Source organism: Misgurnus anguillicaudatus, chromosome 9 (assembly GCF_027580225.2).
Source record: "Misgurnus anguillicaudatus chromosome 9, ASM2758022v2, whole genome shotgun sequence".
NCBI classification, from domain to species: domain Eukaryota; kingdom Metazoa; phylum Chordata; class Actinopteri; order Cypriniformes; family Cobitidae; genus Misgurnus; species Misgurnus anguillicaudatus.
Window position 1 is genome coordinate 9,870,126 of NC_073345.2, and position 18,418 is coordinate 9,888,543.

Sequence of the window (18,418 nt, forward strand, 5' to 3'; positions counted from 1 at the left end):
CTCTGTGTATGTAGATAAAAACGTCTCATTCTAAGGTAATAAAACATAACGGTTCATTATAAAAAGGTCTTTAAATACCCCTGATAATACAGTTTTCTATATTATTTTGCATTACTGTCAAGATATGATACTGATCCTTCTAAAAATTACACACTGCACCTTTAAGCAAAGACAGTGTGACAACTTGATGTATTTGATAAAATGGTAGTATGTTAAAATAAGTATCCTTTAGGTAGCCTACCTGGTTGGTATTTCCAGTGAAAGTATAGAGTACAGATCCCAGCATAGGCCTACTCAAATGGCTGACAACATTATACTCATAAATTAAACTGATCTACTGATATGGATATATTCTGATAAAAATACCAACGGGGGCTAATTCGTATTTATTTGTACAACCACATACATTTTTGTACGATTTGCCTTGGTCCCTGTGATGTTGGGGTTAGGGGTGATATTTCGTTATTGTTTTTATGATAATCGTACGTTTTTGCACGATTAACTTCGATTGAATTACGAGTTAGCCAGCTACGAATTCTCGTGAGATCAGGCTGCAAATACATACCTTGTAATGCAAGTTTACTTACCTTGTAAGTCGCTGTGTCCTACTGAAAAATGATGAATAAAAGCATCTGCCAAATGTAATATGTTTACGTAATGTGCTCATACTTATGTTAAAATGTGCTTATTTTACTGCTGTAATATGCTTATGAAGTGATGACATATTCACCGCAGCCTGCGACCGCCGGAGGATGCAGCCGTTTGAGAAACGGCCTACGATCCAGTACTTGCTTACTCTAAACACTAAAATACTTTCCGATGACAACAAACTTCAACTTTTTAGGACATGTGGGTATATTTTATGTTGGGACTCTGCATATATTTAATGTTCAACGCCGCACTCTAGTGGATGACAAATGAAACAAGTATTCATCGTAATAATCGAGCGCCTATTGTGTTAGGTTAGCTATGAGTCCGGATCGATTAGTCTCGTCTTATCGCAGTATCAATGGACGCGTTTGACTTGTTTAGAAAGCTTGGAGCCGGGGCAAAATTTGATCTGAAAAGATTTGCCAAAGATGCAGAGCGTTTTAAGGTATGTTTCATGTAAAGTGCAACGTGATGTTTATGCATGTTAGATTGTTTTTGCTTAAAATGACAGATACGTGCTGATATCCACTCGAAAACCTGCCACATGGCTAACATGTGTGTGCATTTCTCATTGAACGTGCCTGGAAATGCTAATGCTAACCTGATTAAATCCAAATAACGTGGTTAAACAAACTGTTAATGTACTTGGCACCACTGCTTAAAACGATACGAATTATAATGGTTCCATTACGGTTATCATTAGTTGTTTACCATTAAAATCCATAACAAAGTTCCTTGTTTGGGATTTTATTCCACTAGGATTTAATGGTGTTAAATTGGGCCAGATAACAGAAGCCAACACACTACTAGTAGAGACCCAAATTGTAGTTTTCATAAAAACCATTACAGTTACCATTATAACCATTCACATAACAAAAACATAATTGTATTGGTATTCATTCTTACCTAACTAATTTAAATGTTCCCTTAGGTAGTGAAATCTCAGGACCAGGACAGTTTGAATCAGCTGTCTGGAGTCAGTTTCTTTGGCACAAAGACGCCTCCAGAATCCAAAGTCGTTGAGGAAAAGGATGATGGGAATGATGAAGAGAGTAACACTGGCAAACGGAAAAGAACTAAAGTGGATGAGCCAGTCAAGACGGCACAGAAGAAGAAAAAAGCTAAAGGTTAGCAATGTCTCTATTTAAATGGACATTATTCAAGACAAATGCATGTCAGAAAAATGTTTTTGTGTTCTCATTGGTTTGATACAGACACAGAGGACGAGACCATCAATGACGGACAGCAAGAAATAGAGGGGATTCAGTTGATGTCATCACAAAACAAGGCAAAAGACCCCAAGACGAAGACTAATGACAAACCGTCATTAAAAAGACTACAACAGCTTCACCAGGAGAAGGTAAAGAGGGTTGTTATTGTTTGTTACACAGCTTTCCGAAATGGCAGATGGATTACTGGTAATCTGAACTTTGTAATTGACTCAAGCAAGAACTTACCCACATGACAAGTCAAACATTTGGACACAACTGACCGAATTTGAATCTTATTTTCTTTAAACCATTAAAAACTAAAGGCTTAAGTTAGAAATATAGCTTAACACGTATGCTAGAGTCACCGCCGGATTTGTGTAACAGCACATACTTTGTATGTCGGCCATGCGCGTTGAGGAGAATGTAGTACGTAGCCCAGGAGATTCGTTGCATTTTGTGGTAATGCGCATGTGTCGAACGTCTGTGTAGACGAGGTACGACTCAAATAAACTATATACTTTGCAAGGCTGTGTGTGTACCTTCATGTATATATAAAAAACAGGCTATACTCTGGGCTTTATGGTTAAACATCTAAAATGGATTGATGTTTGTTGCAATGAAAGCAGTTGTTTAGAGCCAATCACTACAAAAGTACAATACAATGCCACTTTAACTAACAATTTATAATAATTTAAAGGCATAGGGACACCAGACATAAATTAGTACAGCTTGTAAAGTTGTAATATATTGAGTATGGGTGCACTGAATGTTCGGGAACGAAACTATTTGGCCGTAAATAGCAAAAAGGCATTTTTGGTGTTCAGCTGAATAAGTTTAATCATACAATAACAGTTTTGATGATGCGATCAAATAGACAACCAGCATAGAAAGACATATAAATGCAGCAAACATGTCGGCCATGTGGATGCACTTTAAAGTGTCTGAGAAAGATTATTAAGCTATTTCCGCCAAATACTTTCGATTGCCAAACATTCGGTGTATCCCTAATATTATTGACTGAAGCTGGAGGAAGTAATCATGTTATTACTTTGTAAATAACCACACTGCTTTTTAAACTCTGGGTCTGCTTTAGGTCAATCGAATACGACATCAAAACCGGATAAACGTGCATGGGACAGACATTCCAGATCCTGTGTCCACTTTTGAGGAGCTGCGGGAGGAGTATGATCTGGACCCACGAGTCATTGAAAACATCAAGGGGGCGGGTTTCCATACCCCCACACCCATTCAAATGCAAGCCATTCCTCTAATGATGCACGTATGTGACGTCCGACTCGCATCATTTTTATTTGAAATCAAATGTGAATCTTGCGTTTGTTCTCCTAATACTGATTTCTGATCGATCTGTGTGTTTCAGAAGAGAGAGATCTTGGCTTGCGCTCCTACAGGCTCTGGTAAGACAATAGCTTTCTGTCTGCCTCTTCTGGCCCACCTTCGCAAGCCCCTAAACAAGGGATTCAGAGCTCTCATCATCTCCCCTACCAGAGAGCTCGCCAGTCAGGTAACACCACGCCCACATCCGTCCCCTGCGGGTCATTTGTGACACAGTTTGTGAAAACACCGCTGTTTTCTAAAATCATTTATTGTTTTTTTACATCTGTGAAAAGTAACCCTGATATCTTTAATATTGCCTGTAATGTCAAGTCAAAGATTGAAATGAATGTGAAGTCAATGATTAAAATCAAACTCATCGTCAGTTTATGAGAATTCAACCTGAATTTCACAGACAGACTCACATTTGATGTAGTGAAAATCATACTAAAGGACATGAAGCAAAGCAAGCTATTTTATATTTTTAGACGCACAGAGAGCTGTTGAAGTTGTCAGAAGGTGTCGGCTTCAGAGTTCACATCATCAATAAAGGAGCGGACGCAGTGAAAAAATTCGGGCCCAAGTCGGCAAAAAAATTTGGTATGTACATTAGCAAAAATCTTTGCCGTCATACGTTGCATTTATTCAATCTATTTAAACGCTGTTTTGATTTTCAGATATATTGGTGACCACCCCTAACAGATTGATATACCTGCTGAAACAAGACCAACCTGCAGTCGACCTGAGTAGGTCAGTATGATTAAAAAAACAACAACACATTTTCATTTATATACTTAATGTTTACCTTAAAATACTCTATAAGGTTTATGAATGTTTGATCTCTTTTGTTTTCAGAGTTGAATGGCTGGTGGTGGATGAATCAGATAAGCTCTTTGAGGAGGGCAAGACGGGTTTCAGAGAGCAGCTCGCCGCTATTTTTCTTGCCTGCACTTCTCCCAAAATCCGCCGGGCTCTCTTCAGCGCTACCTTCGCCACAGATGTTGAGCAGTGGTGCCGACTCAACCTGGACAACCTCGTCTCTGTAAACATTGGACCCAGGTATCACAGCTCTCATTGGAGGATAGATATAGACATGGTTTGAGATCATTTAACAACATGCATGGGTAAAGACCTCATACCGCTAGTGATGGGAGAAATGAAGCTTTTCGAAGCTTTTCGAATCAATTGAACCAATTGCTTCGAAAATTGATTCAGTTTTTCGAAGCAGCTCGAAACACCACACACGCTAGCGACCCCTGCTGGTCAAAATAGTGTAAAAGCAGATATGTCCAAACATTTTACACTTTTTTTTGACAAAATAATAGCAAGATTTGTATTAAAATATGTAAAAAAAAATATTTTACTTAATTAAGACGTATTTAAAAGTCTATTATATGTTTTTAGTTTTATTTGGGGCAAACAAATCATTAAAACTGACTACCCTTTTAATTATGCACATTTTTGTCAATAAATCTGTCTTTAAACAAAAAGTAGACAAAATGGCAGTGTTATTAGTCAGAAGGATAAATGTTTTATGAACTTTCATAATAAAACTGACCCGAATTCACCTAAACATATTAGACACTGGTCATGTGATGAACTCCCCCTAGTGGTGAAACATCGGATTTTCGAAACGTTTTGAAACAGTTATGATGTAATGAAGCCTCGTTTGCTAAAATCACGTGACTTGGGCCAGTTTGCAACAAGCTCCGAACCACTGATTCGAAACAAAAGATTCGTAAATGTTTCGAAGCCTCATGAAGCAGTGCTTCGAAAACGACCATCACTACATACCGCCACCTGCTGTTTGTGTGCATTTCTATCTCTCATATTTATTTTACAATCTACTAGTGAAAGACGTCTTTACCATGTTAAAGGATTAGTCCATTTAAAAAAAAAAATCCAAATAATTTACTCGCCACCATGTCATCCAAAACGTTGATGTCTTTCTTTGTTCAGTCGAGAAGAAATTATGTTTTTTGAGGAAAACATTCCAGGATTTTTCTCATTTTAATGGACTTTACTGGAGACCAACACTTAACAGTTTTAGTGCAGTTTAAAATTGCAGTTTCTTCCTCCGGCTGTGCGACGAGCCAGCGCAACCTCACGTAATTGCGTAATGACGTGGAAAGGTCACGTGTTACATATAAGAAACGCACATTTGAGGACCAATTTAACAATAAACTGACACAAAGACATTAATTAGTATCATTCCACATACAACAACGGCGGAACGGTCCTCATTCTCCACACTTGTAAACACTGGGGCGGAGTTTCGTATTCGTCATCCGTGACCTCTTTACGTAATGGCATATTGCGTGAGGTCGCGCTGGCGTGTCACAGGACCGGAGGAAGATGAGAAGTTGTGGTTTAAAAGTGCATATTTTTAATTTTTCTTGTCAAAAATGACAATTGTTTCGCTAGAAAAGACCCTTATGCCTCATTTGGGATCGTGTAGAGTCCTTTGAAACAGCAATTTTAAACTGTATTAAAACTGTTACATGTTGGTGTCCATTAAAGTCCATTAAAATTAGAAAAATCCTGGAATGTTTTCCTCAAAATACATAATTTCTTCTCGACTGAACAAAGAAAGACATCAACATTTTGGATGACATGGTGGTGAGAAAATGATCTGGACCAATCCTGACAAACAACCTTTCAAGAACCTTTATTATTAATAGTGTGGTATTTTAGTCTATTTAACATTTCGTGTCTGTACAGGAACTCGGCAGCTGAGACGGTGGAGCAAGAGCTGCTGTTTGTGGGTTCAGAGAGTGGAAAACTGCTGGCTGTGAGAAACCTTATAAAGAAGGTCAGTGGCATCACCACGTCAGCTTATCACATTTAGCAAATTAGTGAATGTGGTCTGTTATCTCATGATGCAAAAAAATTTTTGTGAAATCATTACTTAAAGGCGGGGTGCATGATCTCTGAAAGCCAAACAAACACGCTCTACCCCAATAGAATCTCAACCTTCTTTTGATAGACCCGCCCCATACATATGCAACCCAGGCAACAATGTCGGTTAGTAGACACGCCCCTTACTGCTGATTGGCTACAAATGTGTTTTGGTAATCGGCCTGACTCTTTTCCAAAGCGTTTTTCAAATATCGTGCACCCCGCCTTTAATAGGAGCCTTATAAGAGATTATTTGGTGGGTACAATGATGTCATGATTTGAAATTATTGTGTTTTTCAGGGATTTCTGCCGCCTGTGTTGGTGTTTGTTCAGTCTATTGAACGAGCCCGAGAGCTGTTTCATGAGCTGGTGTATGAGGGAATAAACGTGGACGTGATTCATGCAGAACGCACCCAACAACAGGTTAATTATGACAAAATAATGCAGATCACCTTTAAAGATCCACTCACTGTAGCTACATTGCAACACACGCCATCATTGATTTACCCTCAAGTTGTTCCACACAGAAAGATATTTTGAAACGTGTTAATAACCAAACAGATCTGGGGCACCATTCACTTCCACAATATTATTTTCTGCTACTATGAAAGTCAATGGTGCCCCAGGTCTGCTTAGTTTTTAACATTCTTCAAAATATCTTACTTTGTTTTCAGCAGAGCAAAGACATTTATACAGTTTTGTAACAACATGAGGGTTATAGTAGATGATGACACAATTTTCAGTTTTGGGTGAACTATCCCTTTAACACTTGTCACACTTTATTAAACATGTTTAGTTAATAAAAATATATTTGACCTGTTTTCTTTGTCTCCATGTTAATTATTGTAGAGGGACAATGTTGTGAACAGTTTCCGTTCAGGAAAAATCTGGGTGTTGATCTGCACTGCTCTTCTGGCCCGTGGTATTGACTTCAAGGGCGTCAATCTGGTCATCAACTACGACTTCCCAACCACTGCTGTAGAGTACATCCATCGAATCGGTCAGTGTACCAACCGAGTAGACGATATGAATTAATGTTGTGTACTTTTGCGATGGTAAACTAGTAATGTACATTTTGCTCTACAGGACGCACAGGAAGAGCAGGCCACAAAGGAAAGGCAGTAACGTTTTTCACAGAGGATGATAAACCGCTCTTACGCAGGTATTGGCACTTTATAGCTGGTCAAGTATAGCAGCAAATGAATGCTAATTCTGACGTTTAACCACTGCTTTGTTATGATCCAGCATTGCCACAGTCATTAAGCAGGCCGGATGTCCTGTACCTGACTATATGATTGGCTTCAAGAAAATCAAAAGGTAAAGTTACTACAATATTACTTAACGTATGCTTTTAATACCACATTTCTTCTAGCACATTTCTTCTGTCTTTGTAAAACGTGGATGGCTGAGTCAAGTATTTTGTCGTTTCTTCCTAAAGCAAACTGAAACATAAGCTGGCGAAGAAACCACCCAGACGGTCAACTATACGCACAACTCCCCGCTTCCTCTTTGGGAAAAAGCCTATCAAGGGAAAAAGGTTTGTTCTCTTTTCTCATTGCAGACATGCATTTAGCGCCACTTTAGTAGGTACATCGTGCTAGTACCGTGTTGGACCCTCTGTTGCCTTCAGAACTGCATTAATTCTTCGTGGGATAGATTCAACAAGATATTTCTAAGAGATTTTGCTCTTTATTGACATGATAGCCGCATGCAGTTGCTGCAGATTTGTCGGCTGCACATCCATGATGCGAATCTCAAATGTGCTCTATTGGATTGAGATGTGGGGTCTCATTTATAAAACTGTGCATATGATCCTTACTAAAAGTCTACGTGCATCCAAAAGCCAAAAATGGCGTACGGCAAAACAATTTCATCCTCATAAAACCATGCATATGCACACCTGTAAGAAATGTTTCCTTTATAAATTCCAGGTCACTTCACCTGCAAATGTGCATACATATGTGAAATAGCCCTGTACACGCCTATTTGTAACCATAAACGGTGCTGATTCGTATATTTATGAGCCTGGCATGCATTTGTTCTTTGGTAAGATGGTATGTGACTCGCCAATAAATCCACACCATTGGCAATACTAATTCGAAATCAGTACTGTTGTGTTGTTCTTGTGATACTTTGATGATGATCTGCACAATCCTATATGAAGTAGTACTTGTAGGGACTAACATGCCAATTAGAGGGTGACACGGGAGTGGATTTTCAAACCTCTCCCGTCCCACTCCCACAAAAAAAATACTGTCCCGTCCCAATCCCACGAAAAAACATCCAATCCCGTCCAGATCCCAGAAGAATGACTTCCATTCCCTCCCACTCCCGTGTTATTGTTTTTTACCGGAATCAGTCAGTTACAGTAATAAAAAATACAGTACAGATAACAGCATAGCACAGTTTATTTTACTTTATTGAACTGAAAGCCAGTTTAAACAATGCACATTAAACACATTAAATATCCTGTAAATCATCCATGCAAACAAACAAACACACACACAGTAGGGCCGGGCAAAAAAATAGATTTTTCGATTGATCGTTTTTACAAACGTGGTCGATTTAAAAATCGATTCTCAAAGAGCAGAATCGTTTTTTTTCTTTCACATTTATTCCGCAAACATTGAACGTAAGATTAACTTTAATCTAATTACTAGTCTTCTTCACTAGATGTCACCCTCTTTTTTGCCTTGCGCGATGTTACCAAGGACCCTGTCATTCATTCATTCAGTGCTTAAAATGGCGGTTTCAGGTGCTTCATCAACATTGATGCCACCTTCACATAAAAAGTAAGAGGTATGGAAGCATTTTAGATTTCACAAGTTAGTTAGTGTTCGACAACGTTAGTGTTGTGGCTTTTAATTTCTTTTTTATTAATTACCCACTTGTAAACTGCTGTTCACTGTTCTTTTTTATTAATATAGTATTTGTATAAAATCTATATTCATTGAGTTGAATCGAGAATCAAGTATAAAACCTACCCAAGAACTGGAATCGAAAATTGAATCGAAATCGAATCGATTTGACAGCTTGAGAATCGAAATCGAATCGATCTGGAACATCTGAATCGATACCACGCCCTAACACACAGGCACGCACGCACACAATATATAACTAGAGTTTATTTATAGAAACTGTGTATTTGTGTATAAAGTTGGGTATCATAGTTTTATTAGGATTCCTGGTCCCGCCCACTCCCGCTGACATTTTTTCCTGTCCCGTCCCAATCCCGTGATTAATAGTGATTTTGTTTCCAATTAGCGGGATTCCCGAAAAAATTTCAGCCTCTAATGCCAATGTGTTGTTGCTTCTATGAAGCCATATTGTGGGCTTGCTTTATAATGTAATTAAAACCTTATTTTAATCCATCATCCATGAACACAACTTAGTCTTTTCGGATTTAATCAAAGGTCAGGACTGCAGTTATTTCTGACTTTTGATGCATGTAGTAATCAAAAATGTAATAATATTATTAGAATTATATATCTGGCTTTACATGAGTTCATCATCTTAGTTCAAAGATGTTTGATGAAAATATTCAGTTTCATTCAGTTTGATTAGTTTAATAATGATAAAATTGACAGTAGGTCTCATTCACTAAGCATCTAACACACGAATTTGTGCATGAGATGTGTGTACGAAAGTTTTCACAAACAAATCACGATTTAACAAAAACTTTCATACCAAAATGTATTCTAAATGTATGCAAATATTAAAGACCAACTAATAGCACACATACGCTATAATCAAATACTAGGCTATTATTATAATTTATATAATAATGTTGATATAATATTTACATAATTATATTTTATTTATTATTATTAATTTATATATTATACAGTTTATTTTACATTATTAAAGTCTAGGCTATATTATTTTTTCTACTTAAAGAAGATGCATGTAATGATAAATCCTCACACTTTGCTTCCTACATTTTTAAATCTCTATGAAAGCGTCTGCTTAATGCCTAATGTAAAGATAATGTAATAATTAGACATCCACTCCAAATGTCAATCACTTGATCTAGGCATCTAGTTTTATTTTCTATTTTCTTTTATAGTCTGTGTTATCGTATCTCATATAGCCTACTTCTTATTGAACAATAGGCTACATGTTACTCGTGAAAACACAGCATATCTGTCTTCCCCACTGACAGCAAAACATCCCAGAAATTTACTGATAATACACATGATTATGGATTTCTTTTTAAGCTATTTTGCTTTTGTGACAAACTGCTCTTAAATTTTCAATTGGGCAAGCGATGAGGAAAGCCCTTATATGGAGATCGTTTGGACATCTATTATTATTTAAATCGCCAACCTTGCACACGCGGCCGCTCTTCTAGAACTCTCTAAATTCACTAATGTAAGAACTAGTAGAAGAACAAAGAAAAATGTGTGTATGCATGTGTTGTGAATTACACATTGGTAAAGTTTTTGTGAGAAGTTCGAATGTGCATATAAATTATGATAATTCTGGTTTTAGATGAATTCATCTTCTTGATTCAAAGATTTGTGATATTACCCTTTTATTTTATTTTTGCTCTTTTTTTTTACAGAAAGAAGAAAGCTTCAGCTAAAGCGAGTGGAGAAGCATCAGAAGTCAGCTGTAAGAGCTGAGATTCACAGTGTTGTACAGACTGCTCAAGTTTTCCTACCCACATCGATATCTAAAATAAAATGAATGTTGACCACTCTGTGTGAAATTTTCTCACTTTTTTTGACAGTTCAGGCATAAAAAAGTTTTGCATATTGATGGTTCTAGATCTCTACCAAATGACTAGCAATGCCAAGGTCATTAGTTCAAGCAAGGTTCAAAATGTTTAGGCTAATGTTAACTAACATGTACTTAAATGATTAAATTCTGAAGAAGTATTGTCAGTATATGTTAACTAATGTTAAAAGTTACCACAAAGAACCATTTCATTTGTATTAATCTGGAGGACCGTTTTCACCTTAAAGATCCTTTGGTCAAACAGAAAGGTCCTTCAGATGCTAAAGGTTCTTTGAAGAACCATGTAGACAATGGCATCGTGAAGCACCTTTATTTTTAAAGTGTGTAGTCGATTTGATCACTTATGCTATTGTGATGCTTAAAGATGAGTTATATGTAAACGTTTTTCCTCTTACCGTAATTTCTACATGCTTTAAAAGTGCTTGTAATTCCCTCATTTAGTATACGTGGATCTGTTAACATGCAAATTAGTCTCCTACTCAATCACACAGCTTGGACCATAGAATCAGACGCCCTTTAGTAAGAGACTTCTGACAACGAAAGTCCAAAAAGCTTGTCTGTCACATGATTCATGGAAACTTTAGTTAGTTCCTGAAGCTCATAGTGAGCTATTGAAATGCATTGAGTTAGAGCAGTGCTTCTCAATTATTTTCTGTCACGCCCCCCCCCCCCCCCAAGAAGAAGTAAACATTTTGCGCCCCCCCAACTCTCTGCCGCGACTGTAAATAGTATAATTTGTCTATAAAATTACACATCTGCAAAACATTGTATCCTTATTAACATTGAGAAAACACAAAAAGAAAACAAAAAAGAAATATCGATCAACTTACAACAAAGAATAACTTTATTAACATTGTTTTTAACAGAAAATACTTAAAATGCATCAATTTGCCTGAAATAAAAAAATCAATCCTTATGTAAAGTATAATATTTTTTGACCATTTGATTATGAAAAAATTAAATTAAATATAATCAATAAATAATAATAAAAAAATCAAGCGGCTTATCAGCGTGATTGGGGTGTAATGTCTTTAAGTGACGGTGCAAAAAAAATCACTTCCTGAAAAAGTATTTTCCCCGGGGGCTCGCGCGCCCCCCCTGGTGTCGCTTCGAGCCCCCCCTGGGGGTCCTGCCCCACTATTTGAGAAGCACTGAGTTAGAGGCAAAGAGCGAGCTGTGATTTTTCTTAATTAATAGCCAAGAAATGCATCGATTTACAATATTTATATATCACACCAATGTATTTTTATGTAGTGACATCAACAATGTTTTTAGAGTAAATTCCACTAATATATGAGAATATTAGTATGGACAGCTGCTGGTATACCTTGTTAACATGTTTTACACTGCCTCAAACAACTTTAAAGCTTTAACATCCTAGGACCCGAGCTTTGGTTTGTCTTTTTTTCATATTTCTTCCACCTATTTTGGGGTTAGGAAGAACCAATAAATTTAACCAAATATTTTTCTTTGAACATGAAGCAGTCTAATTTTTCATGTTTGTGTACAACAGGTTCCAGTTACACAGAATTAAAGGAACAGTATGTAAGATTGTGGCCAAAACTGGTATTGCAATAACAAAACTAGTGGCTAAAACTGGTATTGCAATCACACAACTGGTGGCCAATACACAACATGACAACATAAACATCAGTTGAGGGCTGCAACTCCACTTTTTAAATGACAATATTCTGGCCAGACCACTGTTGTGAGTGATATAAGTATTTGAGATGAAAATGATTTCTTAATGTCTAGTGACATATCAGGGCCATTTTATGATCAATGGATATAAATTTCTTACATACTGTTCCTTTAAGTATTATGGTGCAAAAAAAGTAATGTCCACGTATGTGAACATCTAGGTTTTAGGAGGTTAAAAATCACACTGTGTAATGTGTAAGCTTATAACGTTTGTGCATGTTTATAATGTACAACTGACTGTGTACCGTGTATATATTTATTAATAAATTAATTTATTACATTTAATTACCCAGCAGAATCTCAGTGCAACAACACCCCACCCATATATTTTTTGCATAAGTATCAATATGGACTGTCATCGAGTTTAATACCCTGTATCTCTACACAATTAAGGATGAATCTGCAATAAGAGAATGAAATGTATATTTCTATTAATGATTTAACGATTATAACTGACAACTAAGGATAATCCCAAATTCAGTATCTTAGAAAATTAGAATATTGTGAAAAGGTTCAATTTTGAAGACCCCTGGTGCCACAGCTAATTAACTCAAAAACACCTTTAAATGGTCTCTCAGTCTAGGTATGTAGGCTACACAATCATGGGGAAGACTGCTGACTTGACAGTTTAATCCAAAAGGAAGGCAAGAGACAAAAGGTCATTGCAAATGAGGCTGGCTGTTCACAGAGCTCTGTGTCCAATAGAGAGGCGAAGGGAAGGAAAAGATGTGGTAGAAAAAAAGAGTACAGGCAATAGAGATAACTGCACCCTGAAGAGGATTGTGAAACAAACCCATTCAAAAATGTGGGGGAGATTTACAAAGAGTGGATTGCAGGTGGAGTGCTTCAAGAACCACTACGCACAGACGTATGCAAGACATGGGTTTCAGCTGTCGATTCCTTGTGTCAATCCACTCTTGAAGAACAAGACTGCACTGCTGCTGAATGGTCCAAAGTTATGTTCTCTGATGAAAGTAAATTTTGCATTTCCTTTGGAAATCAGGGTCCCAGAGTTTGGAGGAAGAGAGGAGAGGCACACAATTCACGTTGCTTGAGGTCCAATGTAACGTTTTCACAGTCAGTGATGGTTTGGGGTGACATGTCATCTGCTGGTGTTGGTCCACTGTGTTTTCTGAGGTCCAAGGTCAACACAGCCGTATACCAGGAAGTTTTAGAGCACTTCATGCTTCCTGCTGCTGACTTTTTGGAGATGCAGATTTCATTTTCCAACAGGACTTGACACCTGCACACGGTGCCAAAGCTACCAGTACGTGGTTTAAGGACCATGGTCTTAATTGGCCAGCAATCTCACCTGACCGTAACCCCATAGAAAATCTGTGGGGTATTGTGAAGGGGAAGATGCAATATGCCAGACCCAACAATGCAGAAGATCTGAAGGCCACTATCAGAGCAACCTGGGCTCCCATAACACCTAAGCGGTGCCACAGACTCGACTCCGTGCCTCGCTGCATTGCTGCAGTAATTCAGGCAAAAGGAACCCCAACTAAGTATTGAGTGTTGTACATGCTCACACATTTCATGTTCATATTTTTCAGTTGGCCAAGATTTCTAAAAGATTTCTTTGTATTGGTCTTAAGTAATTTTCTGAGATACTGAACTTTGGATTTTCCTTAGTTGTCAGTTATAATCATCAAAATTAAAAGAAATAAACATTTGTAATATATCAGTCTGTGTGTAATGAATGAATATAATATACAAGTTTCACTTTTTGAATGGAATTAAATAAATCAACTTTTTGATGATATTCTAATTATATGACCAGAGGGGTATTGCACAAAAGCAAGATAAGGGATTAAGCTGGGATTTTCCAGTTATCCTGGCTGAATTTAGCCCTGACTCGGTTGCATGAAGGGGAGGCTAAATTAATCTAGATGAAGTTACTATGGAGATTTACTCTTTGCAGCTAGCCTGCTCCAGAGCAGGCTAACAACCAGGCTAAGATTAATCCCAGGGGGAAATTGCTTTAATGTTACAATTATAGAAAAGAAAGAAATTAAAGAAAAAAGAAATAAAAACATAATTATATGCCCATCAATGATTTAAAAATTAATAGATAAGAAATGTAAAAAATTAATAAACACATAAAAAGGGTAATTTACTTCAACAATGAATTGTCCTAGCACTTACAAAGAAAAGTTATAAAGCCTAATGACCACAGGTGTAAAGAATCTTCTAAAATACTCAGTTAGGGTTAGGACTTCTCTGGTCGGCCAGCATCCTATGTAGTGGGTGAAATGGATTGCTCAGAATTGAATTTAGTTTTGACAGTATTCTTCTTTCAGCCACAACATGAACAGAGTCCAGCTCCATACCATGTACAGAGCCAGCCCCTCTTATTAATTTGTCCAGTTTATTTCTGTCCACCAATTCCCCAACAGACCACTGCATAAAAAAATGATGCTAAACACCACAGACTCATAAAACATCTGCAGCATGGTATAGCAGACTATACCATTTCAGATTAATCTGATAGTTCCTCTGTCAATCCTACTAGATATTCATGTGTTTTAGTCACTTCGTGGTCCTGCATTAAGATACTAGATATACTATAATTTATCTAAGTATGCGAACTGTTATTTTAGTGTTATTATGAAGACTGCTGTCAGGGGTTTGACAAATATATTTATTAATGCAGTTGTTGAGATAAGAAATGGCAGATGAAGTTGAAAGGCGGTTTCAATTAAGTACATATGTAGACTAGCATTAAGGCATGAGAAATATCTGACTGAGAGGTACAGATTCTCAGGTGAAGAAATGTCAGTCTAGCACTAAAATCACTTCTTCAAGATTGCAAGTAACATGAACAGATTAAGTGTTACATAAGGGCAGTCACAGTAGAACACGCATTATTTTGTGTTACAGCTTTCCCCTATTGTCATTGGATGCAGTGGACTGCACCCACCCCTGTGCCAGATATACAAGACTTTTTTAATGTTAAAATTGTGATGGATGGTCCAAATTATTATGCACATGCTAGTTTACAAATTGTATTTTAATCTCAATAGCTATATGACAGTGTGCATGTTATTCTATTTAAATACATAATTTGACATATTTAAAATGTCAAAAGATACTTTATTACTTAGAAAAATATGCAAATTATGCTTTTTCAAATTATTATGCAAAATGCACTTTATCAAAATTCAGTGTGTTAAAATGATCCGCAAAACAGACTGTCATCTGTCAAATGTGCTGCATGGACACATAATAAAAAAACATTGTTAATCAAATTATGTATTTAACATAGGTTAATATATGAGCATATTTTTGACATGACTTTAACTCTCCCATTCATTAAACTTGTAAGTCTATAGTTTCTGTTTTTATTTCACTTGAAGATGCTAGTAATGCATCCAAGAGTTTGTTTGAATATTTTGGCTATTTACCAACAATCCAGAATATAACATTCAGTGTATTATGGCATGTCAATGAATACAACTGTTTGAAAACTTTATGAAGCTCACAGTAAATGTAGTATTTTTGGAAGCTTTAGTTTGGGGGTGGTGGTGAAATCCACTTGTATGCACTGAAGGATCCCATATTGAGGGCTTCTTGGTATTACAGAGACACCAGCATGTTTGCTTTTTAGCAGTGGCCTTTTTATTGTTGCCTTTTCCTAATATTTTCCTTAAAAAATTCTTCATATGCTCAAATCCTGTACAAAAATCTTATAATAATTCAATGATTTCTGTTTAGTTTCACCAAATATAAATTGTTATAGGAAATAAACAGCTTTTTTAAAGATAATGCACACTTTTTTGCAACAAATACTGTAGATACACATAGTAGTAGTTAAGTGTTTGCAGTTTCATGATGAATTTTTATGAGTTTTATCAATTTTTGCATCAGTGATTCTGTGATCGATCCCGCGGTCTGTTTAGGAATTCCGTGAACGTGCACTTATCCTAGCTAGCTACACCTGGCTTGACATAGCTGCACGTTCTCATCCTGGCTTAGCAATCGTGCAACAGACTAAGCCAGGATGGGCTGATTAAACTAGGTCAAGCTGGGCCTTTTCTGTTATCCTGGCTTTCTTAATTCTACTTTTGTGCAATACCCCTCAGTACCTGTAATGTGTTGTCCTGAACTAGACACATCTGTGTGTTATTATCGGAATGACACACTTTGTGTTGTTTGAACAAATCTCGTGTTTTCCCTTTTTTTATTTGAACACAAAATCAACACAAAACAATGTGTTAAAATTAACACATCCTTAAAGTGTACTTGTAAATATATGCTAATTTCGATGGTTTCAGACATAACTGCCAAGTCCGGTTTCACGTATACTGCACATTGCCTTTTGCACTCCTAGGAACCGACACCTGGTAAACTTGTTGCTCCAGTTTACATTTATAACCAGTTACTGTCAATGCATGTGAGGACAGATTCATCCCTGTAAAATATCAATGTTTGAATGAGTCTGACAAAATAAAAAATACAATGACTCCAAATCATACAGATGTCCTGAAACTTGGAGATTCAGAAATTCATTCTTGATTTTTAAAGGTAGGGTAACAGATTTGATCCAGAAACATTTTTAGTTATGCTGGTTAAATGTCTCCTCACATCCTGATAGCAATGACTGTGTTAAGTTGTTTAAATGTATTTGTAGAAATTTATGTCATCTGTGAAAGGCGTAGGACCAAAAAATGTTCAACCAATCATAGATTTCGGTCCGAACGGACGTTTCCATTTTTGTCCCTCATACGTAAGCATAATTTGAATGCCACCGCGCAGCGAGTCCACGCAGACACCATACGTCATCGGCGGGTTCACGTGCACTCACCTCCTGTCTGTAAACAGCGAGAATAGCAAACTTTCTGCTGAATTGACAACCTGCACAGGAGGCACAAAACGAAAGACATCTTTTATAACAACAACAGCAAAAACTGCCTGGATCAGCAAAGAGCAAAAACCCAAATAAACATCGGTAACTTTACAGCTTTACCACGAGATGCAAACAGCTGCAGGAGGCAAAGGATCTGAAAGGGTCAATACATGTTTATTTTGGTAAGGTAGGTACACGATATGTTTGTATTGAGATGGATTCAGATATTCTACTTTGATGAAACATTGTGTTGCTTATGAAATTTGTGTTCGTTGACGGATTAGTGTAACGATCTAAACCAGTTGTTTATGTTGGTTATTTTGGAAATGTTGTACTGCAAAGTTTTCTCACTGGTGAATGAGGCATGAGAACACGCACGTCTGATCTGTGCGTGTTCATGTGTTTTGAAAGAGGCGTGACTTTGGATGACGATTTGACTGGAGGGTGGGATCGGGATTTCATTGCTAGGCGGCTACCGTTAGCATTTTTCAAAATGTGAAACCCTACCTTTAAAGCAGTGGTTCTCAAACTGGGGTCCAGGGCCCCCAGGGGGGCCGCGAGATGGTGCCCCAGTTTTATGACATTTTATAAAATACATTCATTTATCATGAATTCTGTGTAGTTAAACCTAAAAAAAAAATAAGGCTACTAACCAACAGCACTACTTTGTATCATTTAATATGTTTTGTTTAATTAAAATGTAAAATTTTAGAACAATTTTTGTCATAAATTTTCTTTGGGGGGGCGTGAAGAAATGTACCGTACACAAAGGGGGCCGCACGCGGAAAAAGTTTGAGAACCACTGATTTAAAGTGATGTTGCCTACTGTCAGGAAACCGTTGCTGTTTCAATATTTCCTCGTCTTATAACTCAAAACATGTTTAAACTTGATGAATATTTGCCTAAAGGTTATAAGCTCTGGGTGGAGTCTGTGTGTCTGGACAGATTTAAGAGATGATACTGAATCTATCGTTTTCATTTCTTTTCCAGTCCTCTGATACAGTATTTTGGATTACTGCGGTTTTCTGGAGTGATG

The 18,418-nt window shown here is 37.1% G+C and overlaps 1 protein-coding gene across 2 annotated transcripts; it reads left to right on the top strand.

Annotated features, from left to right (window-relative positions):
* The first annotated feature begins 904 nt into the window (after positions 1-904).
* On the top strand, positions 905-10,791 carry ddx52 (DEAD (Asp-Glu-Ala-Asp) box polypeptide 52). 2 transcript variants are annotated; one of them, XM_055180792.2, is made up of 15 exons: positions 905-1,096; positions 1,583-1,778; positions 1,866-2,011; positions 2,956-3,141; positions 3,241-3,384; positions 3,683-3,794; positions 3,872-3,944; positions 4,050-4,253; positions 5,916-6,006; positions 6,393-6,515; positions 6,942-7,092; positions 7,179-7,254; positions 7,338-7,409; positions 7,531-7,629; positions 10,657-10,791. In XM_055180792.2, the coding sequence occupies exons 1-15, from the start codon at positions 1,010-1,012 to the stop codon at positions 10,715-10,717; spliced, it is 1,821 nt and encodes a 606-aa protein (XP_055036767.2). In that variant the 5' UTR covers positions 905-1,009; the 3' UTR covers positions 10,718-10,791. The 2 variants fall into 2 exon arrangements, with proteins under 2 accessions (XP_055036767.2, XP_055036766.2); XM_055180791.2 differs by having other exon boundaries at positions 906-1,096; positions 1,583-1,777; positions 1,859-2,011.
* The last annotated feature ends 7,627 nt before the right edge of the window (positions 10,792-18,418 follow it).

What these genes read in the sequence shown, in the direction of transcription:
- ddx52 (XM_055180791.2), top strand. Translation starts at nt 1,010, where the DNA reads ATGGACGCGTTTGACTTGTTTAGAAAGCTTGGAGCCGGGGCAAAATTT. An exon ending in CCATTCCTCTAATGATGCAC is followed by an intron (nt 3,142 to 3,240) that starts GTATGTGACGTC and finishes TGTGTGTTTCAG; the next exon opens with AAGAGAGAGATCTTGGCTTG. An exon ending in CCAGAGAGCTCGCCAGTCAG is followed by an intron (nt 3,385 to 3,682) that starts GTAACACCACGC and finishes TTATATTTTTAG; the next exon opens with ACGCACAGAGAGCTGTTGAA.